The sequence below is a fragment of the Myotis myotis genome, unplaced genomic scaffold (genome assembly GCF_014108235.1).
Source record: "Myotis myotis isolate mMyoMyo1 unplaced genomic scaffold, mMyoMyo1.p scaffold_m19_p_8, whole genome shotgun sequence".
In the NCBI taxonomy this organism is placed as follows: Eukaryota; Metazoa; Chordata; class Mammalia; order Chiroptera; family Vespertilionidae; genus Myotis; species Myotis myotis.
Window position 1 is genome coordinate 51,778,099 of NW_023416390.1, and position 17,592 is coordinate 51,795,690.

General features: G+C 38.3%; 1 protein-coding gene across 5 annotated transcripts in view; it reads left to right on the forward strand.

The window, feature by feature from the left end:
• Nucleotides 1-17,592, forward strand: part of GRB14 (growth factor receptor bound protein 14) — a 110,371-nt gene that overhangs the window by 64,000 nt on the left and 28,779 nt on the right. For all 5 annotated transcript variants that reach the window (XR_004969458.1, XM_036320126.1, XM_036320127.1 and 2 more), the window contains one exon: nt 1,909-2,065. Coding sequence is in view for 4 of the 5 variants with exons in the window: in XM_036320126.1 (XP_036176019.1) it covers nt 1,909-2,065 (157 nt within the window). In the remaining variant the exon portion in view is untranslated. The remainder of the gene's footprint in view (nt 1-1,908; nt 2,066-17,592) is intronic.

A 17,592-nucleotide genomic window follows, 5' to 3' on the forward strand; every position in this document is an offset into this window, starting at 1 on the left:
TGGTGACTTGAATTTTTTCTCACATAGGCAGTTTTAGTGAAGTGATACTTTTGGCAAGAGGCACATTAAACTCTGTTAAAGAGTTTAGGCTTGGATTAACTTTCTCTTTTTCATAACCTTTAAGGAGAAATAAATAGAAATAAAATGAGACTTTTAACAAAGGCATCCCATTGGTAGTGTAAGGGATTTTTCATAGTTACCAAAAAAATCTAAGAGATGACAGGGACTTACTACCATGGAATATCAAACAAAATAAAACTTTTTATTTTTGTTTAAATTCTTTATTGTTGAAAGTATTATATGTTTCCTTTTTAACCAAAATATAATTTTATTATTCACAGATGAATGTATATTTTGGATAAATGTCAGAATTAAGTAGAATTTTTTGAAAAGTACGGGTTTGAAAACTGTTACATTTTGCTCTCAGCAGGTGTTATTTATTTAAAATGAGTACTTGTTCCTATTCCAGACATTTAAGTTGGCCTAGCTCTTCTAAATTTATGTGTCTTGATTCTTGGCAACTTATTTTGTTCAAATTTGTACTAGCATAGTTTGAAGAAAATCCTGGCTTTCTGGGTTGGTTAGGAATCCTTTTCATTTTCTCCATCTTTACTTCTTGCTCTGTCCTTCCCTCGTCATGAATTTGGCTTAAGCTTCAGAATGTTTGCAAGTTTTCATTTACTTAGCCCTTCTGATATAAAAGCTAGAGCATGAAAAATAAAAGGCATGCTCCTGTTTACTGTAAGAAAACAAGGGGGTGTCAGGAAATGCAGGGAACCCTTTTAGCAGCCACCAGGCCATTCCCAGCCCCCCAGTTTCCCGGTGTGGAATGTGCAGCTGGTGTCTGAGGAAATGGAAACCATAGCTGGTCTTTAGGCTTGGCTCTCCTTGTCCTCTCAAGAGTGGTCATCTTCATGTTGCTTTTGGCAGGAGCACCCTCCAGTGCTCGGTCCAGTCATTAATCACAGCAGCATGGATATGGACAGCATCCTTTAGAGTCCCAACAGGGTGCTCTGAATCTAGCAGATACAGACACGGAAGGTGCACTCTAAGAGCAATGGCTTACCCAGATGCAATCATGATTCCAAATAGATCTTGGGATCTTAGGGACCCACGTGTATTAACCACAAAATAAGTGAACTGAAATGAAAGCTCAGACAATCACATCTGACTAAAACTCAGAACTGCCACTAATGATTGGCAATATCGACTGGGATTATTAGTATGAAAAATTATATATGAGTTGCTCATTGAGAAGAATTTGACAGGAGATTTCTGTGGGCTAGGCTTGGAAGTGCAAAATTGAATGGGCTTATATTTCATCTATTAAAACACAGTCTCATGGCCACAAGTAATTGCAAGGGAGAAAAGAAAAAGGATTTAGTGAACTTTTAGCAAGTCTGGCAAAACTACCATACTTGAAATAGAGAAATCTTTTCAAAAAGTCTGATTTTCTTTACTGCTTTTACTGTTAGAGTATATCTGGGAATAAATCACCCATGTTACTTGGATTATTTACAGGATTTAAATATGACATAGAAAATTTAAAATATTGATAAGAGATACAGAACTTTTGAATAGACCAGAGTGGTAGAGAAAGGTCATCCTCTTACAATTAATTTAATTAACATGTAACATTATATCATTCATAGTGGCTAATGGCTTTAAATGGTCTTTGTCCTCTAGTTTAGACATGGAAGAAAAGAGTGGAAATTGTTGGATAAAGTGACTTTGACATGTTACAAACAAGTCTTGGGATAAGTAATCATTCACTTAATGTATAAATAAATTAGATGTTGATCAAAATGTATAAGCAATTTATAATCAGCTCAGCCAATAAGTTTGATGACTTCCTATAATGTTTCTAATATAATATTTTAGCTTATTTTCTTATTTCTACCTACACAGGTAATTAAAATCTACAGTGAAGATGAAACCAGCAGGGCTTTAGAGGTGCCCAGTGACATAACTGCCCGAGATGTTTGCCAGCTGTTGATCCTGAAGTGTCATTACGTTGATGACCACTGCTGGACCCTTTTTGAGCATCTGACTCTCCTAGGTCTAGGTAAGGACACAGAACCATGGTCACGTCATTGCTTTTCTGTTCCTTATAGTTTTGATCATATGGCAAAAATTTTCTTCAGATACAGAAAAATAAAAGAAAATAATGAATAATTCTTTATTCTTATTACTTTTGGTATTGGCAGTTGAAAGATGAAAATGGTAGAACAAAATGGACATAAGGATTATAATATTACACATTCACCACCCTTGTTTTTTAAATAATGATTTATGGGAATTTTAGAGCTAGAACACTGAGTCTAAATTGATGGAGGGCTATATTTCATAATAATTTTTAGTAGCACCATTAACGTTTTTAAAGAAGTTAATAAATAAACTGTTATTTGGATTATTTTTTGAATTGATTATAGGACAGAAATGGGGAGTATCCACAGTGGTGGTTCTTTTTATGAGAGCATACACCCTAAACTTTTCTTGAGGAAATAAGTAATTACTTCACATTTTAAAATCATAAACATAAAGAGTAACGTTAAAATTTTTTAAATTGAAAATGCATTATTGTATTGTGCTTCATAGAGAGCTTTTGCTTATTTTTCCAAATCTTTTAATGAGTTATACATTTTTTTCATTCTTCTGCTAGAGTGAGACAGGATTGGCAACAATTTTGTCTCCCCCCTTTTTGTCTCCCCTTTCTTATTTTTGCATATATCAGTGTTAAAAAACATGTTCCCATAATAAGTAGATGAGAAAGAAAGAAGTTACGGAAATGCTGTTCAGTGCTTTGAATTCTGCACTAATTTCCTGCGGGCACTGTAACAGATTACTACAAACTAGGTGGCTTAGAACAACTAAATATTTATTCTCTCGCAGTCTGGAGGCCAGGAGTCTGAAATCAGTATTGCTGATTTTTGGGCTGAAATGAAGGCATTGTTAGGAGGCACTTCCCCTTCAGGTTTCAGCAGAGAGTCTGTTCCTTGCCTCTTCCAGCTTCTGGGGGCAGCTGCCATTCCCTGGCTTATGTCTGTATCACTTAGGTCGCCAACTCTGTCATCATCATGTCGCTGTCTCCTCTTCTGTCTTTCAGATCTCCCTTTGCCTTTCTACCATAAGAACAATAGCATTTAGGGGTCTACCCAAATAATCCAGGAGAATGTCCTCAATACTAGTTCCTTAACACAATCATAGCTGCAAAGTCCTTCTTCTAATTCATTTTTTTTTTTTTTTGCTATGCAAGGTAATTATAGGTTCCAGGGATTAAGGTGTGGAGATATATATATATATATATATATATATATATATATATATTCACATATATATATATTTTTTTGGGGGGGGTGCGGGTGGGAGTTAGACATAAACTCTTTTGCATTATATGTCTAAAATTTTAGTGATAAATCATCAAAGTGATTTTAAATAATCACTTTGTAGTGACAGCTACATTATTTCCTTCCATTTGTTTAAAGAATTGAGAGTTGTATACCTTAGTCATGAGTCATTCACTTTCTTGCAAAGCTAGCTACCAATATATAAAGTGCTGCCTTTGTTTGATGCATAGCGGGTGTTTACCCAAAGTAAGGTTCAGTTCAGAGGAGAGGCTTACCTTTGTTTTATGAAATGGAGTAAAGATGATGCTGGCAGACAGGGCAGGTTCTGCTTTTTAAAGATGCTGGAAAGTGGTTCCCCTAAAACTCCCTGCATTCCCTGGACCCTTCAGGAAGTGTTTGTGGACTTCCGGTTTGAAGACTGTTGTCTTAGGGCATGCCAGAACCTCAGGGAGAAGACAGAGTGGAGCCCGTGGGAAAGAAGCTGGTAGTCCGACAGTGTCCACAGTGATTCTGAACCCCAGCCCATCCTGCCAACCCCCTCTCCCCAGTCACAGCTGATGGTCCATGAGCTGCAGTATGTCAGCTGATCTTGACAGCTGAGCATGCACCTGCCAGGAACACCTGAATTCTGAAGGCATATACTACATTGGCCCACACGATGTAGTCTCACCTTCCCCGGCCAGAAAAAGCTCCACCTATACTTTCTTCATTGCCACTTGTGACTAATTTAATTCTATTCATGATAATTCATCTCCTAGAAATAAGGTGTTAACTCTCAATAGGTACCTGCCATCTTCCAAACCATTTCACTTACTTATGCTTGTCGGAACATAGCTCTTAATTAGAATAATACATAATTACAGTATTTTAGACTCTTAAATTTTTCCTTTGGTGAGACTTTAAACACACCTTTTTTTTTTTTTGTATAGTCACTAAAATGTATCCTTAACAAATAGCTTGAAGTAATAAAAATCCTGTAAATCAGCAGTTTTCATTGAGACCAATGCAAGTTATATTAAGGAATAATGCACAAGTCTTTCAATGTAGAGACTTAAAATGGAACGCTGAGAAGTAATTTGAGCTACATACTAAATTAGGCTTTTAGACATCAAATTGAAATAAATTTCTCCATTACTATATTTCCTGGAAACTACTGAAATAAAATCAAAGGTGTGAGAATATTGTCTCATGGCTTCATCAACCATGCATTAGACCAAAGTTCATGAGAAAGAAATTTAATTCTAGAGCTTCCTTGTATTCTTTTGTTTTTTACACAGATTATACTTTACAACAGTAAAAAACTTATAGACACTAATGCTACCCAAATACTAATGAGTAATTGATTTACCAGCTTCCATTTCTTCATCTAACAATATAACAGCATAACACTATTGGCCTTCTTCAGCATAAAATGTAAAACCAAGATGTTTATTTACACACATTTAATTTGCATGTGTGTGTCTGTAGATTATAAATACTCTTGCAATATCCCATCAATCTAATAGTGATATTGAGTAACTTTTTCTTCATTTGCATATTAAAATGAATGAAAAGAACTGGAACAGGTTTTTCCCCCTTAAATGTGATATGAAGTGCAGATGCTCTTTGTCAATAGAATGTAGCACTGACACCATCACCTTTAATCTGCTATGAATGCTATTGATATAAAGAACTAAAGCACAAACGATTTGCCAAAATTTTGATGACCAGCTTGTCAGTTCTGTATATTGCTGAGGAGACATCCTTGATCTCTTTGCGATTAACGTAATGAATTTTCAATAAATAGAATTCCAAAAGAGAGGGGTGGTATCTGTTATTTAAAAAAAAAATATTTTCAATACAAAAATAATTCAGTTCATTGTAAGTACCCGAGAGACACTGTCAAGAAAGAAGCATTATTATCCATAATTTTACAACATTGAGATGATGTTGACTAGTTTTAACATTATCACTAATTATACTGTATATTCACTTTAGTAGATTACTTCTTTTTGTATATGGGTGTACTACAAAAAATTTAGTATTTTAACTTTTTTTTTTCACTTTATAGATTCTAAAAAAACTAGGAACTCTCGCTTCCCCTGTTGCTTTCCTCAGAGAATTTATCAAATATCTATTGACTGTTTTATATCAAGCACATTCTGTGTGTGGATCCTGGGGACATCATATTAAAAAAAAAAAAAGACAGAAAGCACTGCCCTTGTGAGTTTTCATTTGAGCAGAGAGAAAGATGACTAAAATGTGTGGTCTCTTAGGTGATGATGAGCGCTGGGGCGAAGAGGAAGGCAGGGGGAAGAGGGACAGAGTAGGAGGCGAGATGGAGGGGAGATGCACTTTAAACAGAAGCACCAGGGAGGGCCTCTCTGACAGTGAGACATTTGAGTAGAGACCGAAAGCAGACAGCAGCTGGCCTTGCAGTTAAATGGAAGACGATATTTCTAGACAGAGGGAACAGCAAGTGGAAAGGCCTGGACGAGGCAATGCTCTCATGTGCAGGAAGCAGCCAAGTGGTGGGTGTATCTGGAGTGGAGTCAGTGATATGGGAAGTAATGGGAGGAGGAGTTCATGGAGCTGCCATGGCGCGCGTCAATTCATTGAGGTCTCAGAGGGCTTGGAGGGGACTTGACTTGCACTGAGTGAGAGGAAAAGAATTGGAGGTCTGAGTCAGAGAGCAGTGTGATCTGATTTGGTTTTTACAGTATACTACTAAGGAGGCCAGGAGACAAGTTTTGACCTTTTGGAGACTGGGCAACTTAGTTTTGCATTTACATCAAACTCCCTGTGGCTTCCTGGATTGGTCTTTGCCCATCTCTCATTTCTGCTAGTTGTGCAGGCTCCACTGTGCCATTTTCGCAGGGTGATCGGCATACTTACGGGGTTTAGTGTTTGCAAGGTCCTGAAGCCTTAAGGGCAAGAGCATTTTGACTTATGGGATGAGGAGTATTGAGGGTTTTCTGCACTTAAGTTCACTTTAATGTCAGAGATAAGCTTGGGAAAGTTTTAGAAACATTCTGTAAGTAAATGTTGCTTCTGATCCCTTAAAGCACACTTCAAATTACTAACGTTAGAAAGACATTCAAAATATATACTGGTATATTTATGGATTCTAGAGTATGTTTTCAGAGTCTTTTCTGTGGCAAAGGAAACCTCAATATTCTTAGTATTTTTTTTTTTTTTAAAGAAGGGCCTTCTTTTTTTTTTTAATATATTTCTTTATTGATTTCAGAGAGGAAGGGAGAAGGAGAGAGAGAGATAGAAACATCAATGATGAGAGAGAATCATTGATCGGCTGCCTCCTGCACACCCCCTACTGGGGATCGAGCCCACAACCCAGGCATGTGCCCTTGACCGGAATTGAACCTGGGACCCTTCAGTTCACAGGCTGATGCTCTATCCACTGAGCCAAACCGGCTAGGGCAATATTCTTAGTATTTTTGATGTGAATGTATATGTGTGATAGCTACTGTTAATGGGTATCTTCTACATGCAAGGTACCGAGTGAGAGGTTTTACATTAATTTTGATAGATGCGGCTAATACTTCATCTCATAGCAACCCTGCAAGATATGTTTTTTAAATATTCATTATACCCATTTTGCTTATAATAATACAATGACTGAGTGATGAAATACCTTGCCTAGAGTCAAATATGATACAAATCTACGTTCTGTCAGATTCTAAAGTGTATGCGTTTCCATGGAAGCATGTTGGTTTCTCCTCACCCCAAAAGGTCAGGCAAATGTTCCTGGGACTCCATGGTTAGTTTGTCTCTGTCACAGTCTCCATCTGTGTCTCTCATGGGTGCTATAAATATAAGTAGAAAATTCAAAATTTTGAACCCTCCAGAACATTTTCAGATAAATCTTCCATACAGAGGTAGTATTGAAACCATTGGGATCAATCCTGAAGCACCAATCAGAAAGACGGTAAGCACCCCTATGTTCATAGCAGTGCAATTTACAATAGCTAAGATCTGGAAACAGCCCAAGTGCCCAGCAGTAGATAAGTGGATAAAAAAAGCTGTGGTACATTTATACCATGGAATACTATGCAACAGTAAAAAAAGAATCTCTTACCCTTTGAGACAGCATGGAGGGAGAGTATCATGCCAAGTGAAATAAGTAAGTCAGAGAAAGACAAGTATCACATGATCACAACCATATGTGGAATCTAAGTAATAAAACAAACTGATGAATAGAGTGGATCCAGAGATATGGAAGCATGGAACAGAGTGCATGATCTCGGAGGGAAGGTCGGGGAGGGTAGGTGGGTGGGAGGTAATCAACCAAAAACCTTATATGCATATATGCATAACCCATGGTCACAGACAATAGGATGCTGTAAGCCTGGGGCGGGGGTGGGCTGGAGGGAGTCAATGGGGGAAAAAAGGGGACATGTGAAATGCTTTCAACAATAAAGATTTATAAAAGAGAGAGAGAGAGAGAGAGAGAGAGAGTGAGAGAGAGAGAGAGAGAGGAAGAAACCACTGGGATCAAAGTGATCCAACTTGGTTTACTTGATATCAGCTATTAATGTATTGACTGAGTCAGAGGATCACCTTGGAAATGACTTGTCCTTGAATTTATACACAACCCGAATGGTGATATGCTATTTGGAGCTTTGAATACAATATCAGTAGTTCATAGCCTCTGCCCATAATTATTAATAAATACTGCTGAGAATTTAAATAGGCAGGACTAAATCATCGAAGGCAGCTAAACATCCTGATTTTGTTATGAATTGCTGATGTGCCTGATTTTGGATCATGCTGGGATGAGTTTATAGTTGTCTACACATTTTTAGAGGCATTGAATTTAAAATATCAGCATATCAACAAATATTTCCCCTTCTCATGTGTTTTGTAACTGGTGTGTTTGCCTTCACAGCCACTGGATGTCACTATAGTCCCCCAGATGGAGTCCCCAGCTTTTACAATCATTGTTAAGAGGATGGTGGGGAGGAAAACTCCAGTTTTCAGTCCTCAGGAACTTAATGGGGTCCATGTTTGTCTTGCTCCCGTTCTGATTCCTAATTGAAGCCATGGTATGAAGCAGTGGCAATTAACACAATACCTCAAGCGCATACCTCTAGACTCCTCGGGAAGAGGAATTAATTGTATTTTAGTGTCCTTGCTAGGGACAGCTGAGATTTCCATGATGAATTTCATTGTGGAGTGGCTTTAATAAGCAAAATGAATGACTGGAGGCTTTTAATGATACCATTTTTATGTGTGCAGCTAGACCCACGTGGTCTCTTTAAGACAGAAGCGCTGCACAGTGGCAGCGGGGGAACCCTGCACAGCCACCTGCTTTGAAGCTGCTCCTTCACTTCTTTCTTTCTTACAAAAGCAGCTCGAGAGTTTTGTTCTGTTGTGTGGAGCTGCTGTGCAGTTGTCCTTTCTGTGCTGTTTGGAATCTACCAGCCATTAGCCTGTGACTACCCGCATCACCAGCAGAAGTACCTCTGAGGCCTTCAGCACACATGGCCCCGTGCTTCCCTCTCTGCTGAGACTTCTGGAGCCCTGCCCCGAGCTCTGGGAGACACGGTGTCCTGATAGCACACTAAGGTTAGAGATGGAAAATATGACACTAGCAAAGAGTGCTCATCGCTAAATCTGCCTCCTGGTCCAGATGGTTTTTTTTTTTCTCACTCTCATAGCCTGAGTTCAGATCTCACTGTCTGCTCCTGTTATCCTGTTTTACAGACCTCCCTCTTGCCACTGCTTATTCCACTTACCCATCTGCATGCAGGCCCGGTTCTCCTTGCATTAGGTTCAAGGTCCTTTGCAGGGCTTCTGTGCCCTGACTGCTCCTCCTGTCCCCAGCCTTCGGTCTCGCCCTCCCTTTCTCCCGTTTATTTATTAAAGAACTGCCTATAGTTGCTGCATATGCTATGGTTACTGCTCCTTGATTTGCTTGCTCATGCTGTTGAGATTCTCAGAAAGTCTTTGTTGCCCATCTTTACCTGGCTAATGGTTGTTTATAAAAATATCAATAAAGTATAACCCTTAGCCTTTTCCTAAAAATACGTAAGAAGACAAGGTAAGAAGAAAACCCTCAGCTGTCCAAGCTTACTGACAGCTAACCTAGTGCTGCCATCTAGAGCAGTGGTTCTCAACCTCCTGGCCCTTTTAATACAGTTCCTCATGTTGTGACCCAACCATAAAATTATCTTCGTTGCTACTTCATAACTGTAATGTTGCTACTGTTATGAATCGTAATGTAAATATCTGATATGCAGGATGGTCTTAGGCGACCCCTGTGAAAGGGTCATTCGACCGCCAAAGGGGTCGAGACCCACAGGTTGAGAACCGCTGATCTAGGGAGAGGAGAGAGAGAAAAACAGTGGGAGGCATTCCACGCTCAGATTTCTGAAGCAGAGTGGCCCTTTCCTTATGACAGTGGGTAGGAAGACACATCTGCTTCTTCCATGTGCCCAGCCCCTGGGCACAGGCTTTTGCTGCTCAGAAGCTGTTCCTTGAGGCAATCAGGATACTTGTTGGCACTGACCCTTCTCATACAGCCCTTAGGGAGTTGCAAATCCCTCATATAACAGAGTGGTTCGAAAGCGCTAGGCGCAGCAGTGATGAGTGGCCTCCTGGGAGCGGCTTCCACAGGTACACGCTATTGATGGGCGTGGGGAACAAGAAATTTGGACAAGAAATACATATCATTAGGCTGCTCAAGCAGGATTATCTATTCATTTACTTTTAATGATTCTTTATTGTTGAAAGTATTACATATGCCCCCCTTTCCCCCCATTGACCCCCTCCAGCCTGCTTCTGCCCCCCCCCCCAACCCCGGCCTTCGCCACCCTATTGTCTCTGTCCATGGGTTATGCATATATGCATATAAGGTCTTTGGTTGATTACCACCCACACACCCTCCCCTGCCTTCCCTCTGAGATTCTGAAATTAGAAAAATAAAATCTAGTGCTATAATAATAGGGGAATGTTATAAACTTTGGAAACCAATAGGATGTAAATTATGCAGCTTCTGCTTATCTTTTTGGAGTTCTTCTTTTGATGACTGATATGGGCTCATGTAAAATTATAGTGATGGTGATTGAACAAAAATACATATTTGTACCAAATGTAGGAATTGTATATATATATATATATATATATATACATACATATATTTATACACATATATGTTTACATGTATACAGTGTTTTCCAAATTTTGTGCAAAACATATACACAGCTATATATATGTGTATATATTTACCAGAGAAAAAGCCAGAGGAATATACTGAAACGTTAACTGCTTATTCCTGATTGACAGGTTTACAGATGGGTTATGATTATCAGCTCTCTGTGTTTTTCAAATTTTCTGCAATGGAAATGTATTGTTGTAGTAATCAGGGAAAAGGGGATAAACACAATTTTAAAAACTATTGAAGAGATTTTTGAAGACTTAGACATCTTCCGGAAGTCCAAGTTGGGGCAAGTACCCACCTTCTGTGCTGCTATAACACTTTTGCAACTATCTTCACAGTGCTCATATTATTGCAACGAGACAGTAATTCCATGAGAGCTGGAACTCTGTGTATACATACATGTTTGTAACCCAGGATTTAGGACAACTAAATGGCTTTTGGACTAAGCTGTACTAAACTGGAAGGTATTTATATCAAACAGTTCAAAGGACGGATTATAACGTATACAGAAGGCAGAGACTTGGAAAAGAAACCAACATGCCGTGCCCACATGGACATGTACTCTGAGTTTTTAAAGCATGCATTAGGTGACTTGGAATTCATAGGAGCCGTTTCTTAACTCTTCAGTTATTGGCAGGCAGCTTGAGATAATGTATATGCGAACACTGTGGGAAGAGAAGGTTTTCTATGAATACAAGTTGTGATCGTTGGGTCTGAGTTAATATGAGGACTATTTCGATTTGCTGAGGAATTAGCCACAGGCCTTTATACCCATCAAGCTGAAGTATCAAGATCGTTCTCTCCTTGGACCTGGGGAGCTGAGTTTGGCGTGGCGATTTTCCAAGGGACCTTGTTGGTACTAAGCAGTTTTCTTAGGTTAAGGAACCTTTTAGAAACCGAGCCCTGTTTTATTCTTTGCTTCTCCAGTTTTTGTTATGCTTGGTCAGAGGCTGTTCATTTTTATCTGAAAATAAGATTGACAAAAATGTGTGTAGTTTCTACCTCGCACAGAGAGAAGTACAAGGACCATTTGTCTCTTGGAGTTTCCTATAACAAAGGTATACAGAGAATTGTTTTCTGGGTGAACTAGAGGTAAAAGCCACTCTTGTTTCTTCTCTTATCAAGTGAGGAGAAGAGTAGGGACTCAGGTTTCTATTTGAGCCCCACGCTGTACTGTCAGTGGATTTAGCGAAGAAATCCCGGCAGAAGGTCACAGGTGAACACGTTCCATACTGGGAGGATTGAGGTTTTTTAAAGGACTTTCAAGTTAAATAAACTGTTTCAGAAGGAACTTCTTTCGTTTCTTTCTTTCTTTTTTTTTTTTATAAAGAAAACCTTTCTGAAAATTAAATAGAAAACAGTTATATGTAGTTATCATTATTTGTTAATTTCATTTTGCTACCATAATACTACACTGATCTATTAGAAACAAAAATTACATTTAAAGCAATATGAAGTTCTTGTTTTTGTTGTAAAAATATTTTTTTTTACTCTTTTGGAGACTTTTTTTCCTTTTCTTCCTCCTTTTTGGTTGTGGCTGTATTGAAGTGATTTAAGAGGGCCTCTCTCCGGTTTCCTTTTTCCAACATAGGAGTGGTATTGGATCCTTGTAATTCACTTTCCAATGCCTGAGAAATACTTCTCTTAAATTAAAAACGTTAGAAAATATAGCTATATCTTTAAAGTTTTAATAAGTTATTTTAAAGTAGTATTTTAGATGGATTTATGAAGCTTTAAAAATAAGATATTTAAAATCATCATGGTGAATTTATGGGAAAGTTGCCTGGAGTCGCTTTTCAAATAGTTACTCAAAAAGTATCTGAGTTCATTCTGGGTGATAGTTTCTAATGTCATTGTTTTGAAATGTTGCTACAAGGAGCCCCCTGTTTAAATAATTATTTGTTTTATTTAGATGTTTTAAAATATATTATAAATTACTAGGATTTCTTGGTTAAAATCTGCTTGGTTTTTGAATGGGGCTAAAGAAGACTAATGAGAAAGTGTATTGTAAGCCATCTAGACTGGTGTTTTGTTTTGTTTTGTTTTGTTTTCCTTCTTTTTCTTAGGTCTTGGTGATGATGTCTTATGCCTAGGCTCAGGGAAAACAAACCTGGTCTTCTGTAAATCTTTGCCTCCCCTTTAAGCATATTTCTCTTCCTCTCAAAGTAATCCATTTAGGCATCCTGTATCTTCATGGTAAACTTTTTTCCCTATTAAGGTCTGTATTTAGTTGGATATTTGCCTCTAAAAAAAAGCCCCACTAATTTTCTATAAGATGTGATTACCTGATCATCAATTATGCCTCTTGGGGTTATTTGAATTATTGTAGCATTAATTATTTAACATAATGAGACTTGGTTGAGGGGATGGAATATGCTAGTGTATCCAAATTGGGATGGAGATACATAAACTTAAAAAGATTGTTTTAATATAATATAATTTTTAAAAAGCCAGATTCTGTAATAAGGAAGTTTTAACTCCATTACCAGATGGATATATGAGGGAAGAACCTGTAGCTGCATTTGGTTCTCTGGACTTTATTTGCTTTTTTATACGTTATCTGAATTGTCAATGAAATAGTATCAAGAGCCCAGCCAGTGTTGCTCAGTGGTTGAGTGTAAACCTATAAACCAGGAAGTCACCATTCAATTCCTGGTCAGGGCACATGCCCTGGTTGTGGGCGCAATTCCCAGTGTGGGGCGCGCGGAAGGCAGCTGATCAATGATTCTCTCTCATCATTGATGTCTCTCTCTCTCTCTCTCTCCCCCCCCCCTTCCTCTCTGAAATAAATAAAAATATATTTTTTAAAAATGGTATCAAGAAGTTTATTTAAGGGATTGGAAAGTATGTCTTTTGCTTTCTTACATACTGTAGTATTTGTTAGCTTTATTTGAAGAAATTTTTCTTCTGAAGATTACCAGCAGGTTTTCCTGATGCTAGTACTTGCATTATTTAAACATGTGGTATTATACTTCTTTGAAATTTTCTATAGATATCATATCCCTTATTTTTCCTGTCTAGATTGATATGCTGGGCTTTATTTGCATGTAGCCAGCAAAGCCCTGGCTAGACTGCCGCGTCTTTGGTGAGCCCATGTATTTTCCTCATTCTTCTTTTGTTACATGTTTGCTGTAGCTCTTAAGAGCACTTGGATTTCCTACTCTTGTTGTTTTCTTTTCTTTTTTTGATGCTTCCCAGATTAAAATGATTTGTGTTACTTTTATGTACAGCTAAGACTGACATAATTGGAAATATTGCCCATTATTTTCTTTCCTCTTCCATTCAAAATGTGGTTGTTTATTTTCACTTAATTAGTAAATATGTGTTGAACACATTTCTTTTTTTTGGGGGGGGGGGAACACATTTCAAAATAAAATAATTGGAGGTAATTGAAACATGAGAACCACAGGAACATGAGAGTGATTTTAGATGAAAAAATAGAAGGAATGAGCAGGATATAAACAGACTCAGCAGAGGTGATTGAGGTTTCCCTTAGGTGGCAGCTCCAGTGATGGCAGAGATAACTCTGTGCAAAGAGTGTTGACTTGGGGCCAGACATGTGATGCCATTCAAATTCTGAGATTTGCTATTCTGAACTTCAGTTTCATTTTCTATAAAATTGAGATATAACTTGCTCATTAGATTATTGTACTAGTGTCCTAAGGCTTCTGTAACAAATTACCAAAAACCTAGTGGCTTAAAGCAACAGAAATGTAATCTTTAGGAATTCTGGAAGTGAAGCCTAAAATTAATTTCACTGGCCTGAAACCAAGGTGTTGGCAGGGCCATCCTCTTTCTGGGGGTGTTAAGGGGAATCCATTCCTGTCTCTTCCAGCTGTTGGTGACTGTCATCATTCCTTTGCTTGTGGTCACATCACCTGAGTCTCTACCTCTGTGGTCATGTGCCCTTTCCTCTTTTCTGTCAAATCTCTTCCTGTCTCTCTCTAATAAGGGTATTTGTGTTAGGATTTAGGGCCATCCTGGATAATCTAGGATATTGTCCTCATCTCAGTATCTTTAAGATAATACATTTATACAGGCTTTGCTATACAAGATAACATTTACAGGTTCCAGATATTCAGAACTATTTTGGGGCAGTATTCAGCCTACTGCAGATATTATAAGAATTAAATACAATAATGAAAAAGGCCTCAGAATGAGATTTGTAGATATATAACTTCCTTTATTTCTATAATTGAATACATTTTTGACCTTCTGTCTCCTGTCTTCTTAAGAGCAGACAGTTTAATCTTTATTTGTTTGCTTTATGGATTGTTCTCCGTCTTGTTGGGGTAAATAATAAATTCAGGTTCTAGAAAGGAGTTACATACAAGTTTAAAATATTCTCAATTGAAGAATTAGACCTACTTTTACTCCTCCAACACTCTGATTGGGCATTTAAGTCCCAGGAGGGGTATTTGTTTAACTCTAGCCCAAATCTTATCCAACTCTTCATGTTCTGAAAACTCTTGTTCCTCTCAAGCTTATTGACTATGCCATAAAGCCCCTTAAGTTCATGGTTTTCTCTTGTCCCTTCCATGCTCCTTCTGGGGCACTTGGTACCACTGCAATGCTCTTTCCCCATATTGGGATTCTATGGACTCATCTGTCTCAATATTAGACTCTGCTGTTGCTTCTTTACCGTGCTAGATGCCGAGCTTCTACTTGAGGCTAGAAGTCTCATGGGCTACAGTGTGGGTTGGACCACACAAAAACGTATCTGGTGTACATCACCATCAACTCCTCACCCTTGGGTTCTAGTTCTGGAAGGGGATAGGATACAGCGTCATTTGGGACCTACACCATCTGCCTACTATCTAGCTCTCTCTCAGTCTCCACTCCACCCTTTCCTCCACGAACCCCTTAACTCCAGCTCCTTCCCCAGAGGACAGAGGGTGGATTCCTTTAAGAGGCAATGGAGGATTGGCTAAGTATGATTCTCCCCAAGCAGTTATCTCTCAAAGATTGATAAAGTCTACTTTGAAGTACAAAAGAAAAGAAAATGCATCATTTTATCATTTCCCTCTCTGAGTAGTGTATCCTGTAAGGGGAACACATGTGCTTTACTTAGTGTTAGAGAGAAGCAATGGGTATAAAGAAACAAACAAGCAACTATCTTGCTTAAAACCTTGACATTTTCTCCCACTGTAATTGGGAAGAATATAGATCTAGTGCTTAGCACATATTATGTTTAATAATGTGGACATATATGTCATAAGCTTGAAAATATCAGCTGGGTTTGTGTGAGCAGACATATGTAAGGCTAGAAAGATGGTTAGGGATGCAACTTCCTCCTCAATAGCTCAATGACTCTTGGATCCTCCCTTTCCCCGCCCCAGCCTACTTCTCTTACAGTCTTTCAAACTCAGTAATGGCAACACAATTCTTCTGAGAACTTAGGCAAAGACCCTTGGTGTCTTCCTTAACTATCCTCTCTCTTTCATTGCATGTCAAACTTGTCAGCAAATCCCATTAGCTATACATTCACAATACATCCAGATTATGCCCACATTTTACATGTAGACTGCTACTCTAATCCAAGCCACATCATCCATCACCTTGTTAATTATAATATTCTACTTCCACCCTTAAGCCTGTTAAGATCAGTTCTGCCCTCAGCAACCAATGTAATCCAATGAAAACACATCAGTTCATGATATTCTCCGTTTGACATGACCTCTTATCTAACTCGGAGGAAAAACCGGATCCTCACTGTGACTCCAGCATTTGTCCCAACCCCCTCAGTGTGTTACTTCTCAAACCTCTTCTGGTACTCTCCCTTCGCTCCCTCAGCTCCAACCACACGAATTTGGGGCACTGGGCCTCTAGGTGTTTAATATTTTTAGGAACTGCCTTACTGACTTTGATTTTAGACAAACTGTGTCTGAGGAGGTAGGAAGTCTACCAGTTAGGAATGAAGTGGGACTGAAAGAAACTGTTGCTGGAGATTTCACTTCAAGGAACTTGACAGATGTGATGGCTAAAAAGGGGAGCATGAATTAGTTTAGAGAAAGGGAAAGAAAAGAATTGAGCCAAGGACTGCATCTTAGGATGGAGAAGGAGCTACATGTAGGAGCTAGTCAATGAGACAGAAAAAGAGCAGTCAGAGTCAGGAACGGAACTGAGAGTGTTGATACACACTTAGCTCAAACTCATCCATATTCATTGAGCACTCTTGCAGGAACTTCCTTTCAGAAGAATAAGCTTCTATTTAAGTATGACATTACTTTCAAGGGTTCGGGTGTTAGAGGTCACAGATCACTATTGAGTGTTGAATTTCCGAGACACGGATACTTTCAAAAAGGTCCTAGAAAAAGCAGATTCCGTATTTGGCTGTTCTCTATTTCCTGTTTTGCATCTGTAATTTCACGTTTCTTTACCATTTTATTGCAGTATGACATGCCTTAAGAAATGTGAACAAACCGTATGTGGACAACTCGATGAATTCTCAGATATTGCGTATACCTGAGTATTCACACTCAGATTGACAGAATAGTTCCCATGCTCAGTGGTTCCCACCAGGCATCCACTTACCCACCCACTATCCGCATTACCTTGATTTCTGACACCGTAGATTTATTTTACCTGTGTCGAACTTTATGTGAAAATCATGTAGTGAAATCATGTAGTAAATACTCTTTGTGTCTGACTTCTTTTATTTAATATTATGTTTGTAAAATTTACCCATATAGCTGCTTATCACTGTAGTATATATTCCACTGGGTGCTTTACACAACTTATTTATTCATTCTCATGTTGATAAGCATTTGGGTAGTTTCCATTTTGGGGCTATTATGAATAGTGCTGCTAAGAATGTCACAGTTTCTTATTGAATAGGTATTTTGCACCTTATGTTCACTGCTTTAAAGTTGTCATTGCTTATTTCATTTAAGTGACTTACCTCCTAAGTGCCTTCCCATCCTACCTAATTATCTTCATTGTTAATACAATATGTATTTCCCCGAACACTACTTTGAAAGTATAAAGTGCCACAATAAATTAGGTTTCTTAAAAATGTTATATACTTGAATTAATATTTTCCTTTTGAAGCATTTATTTTAGTTTTTCTTAACTATCCAGATTATG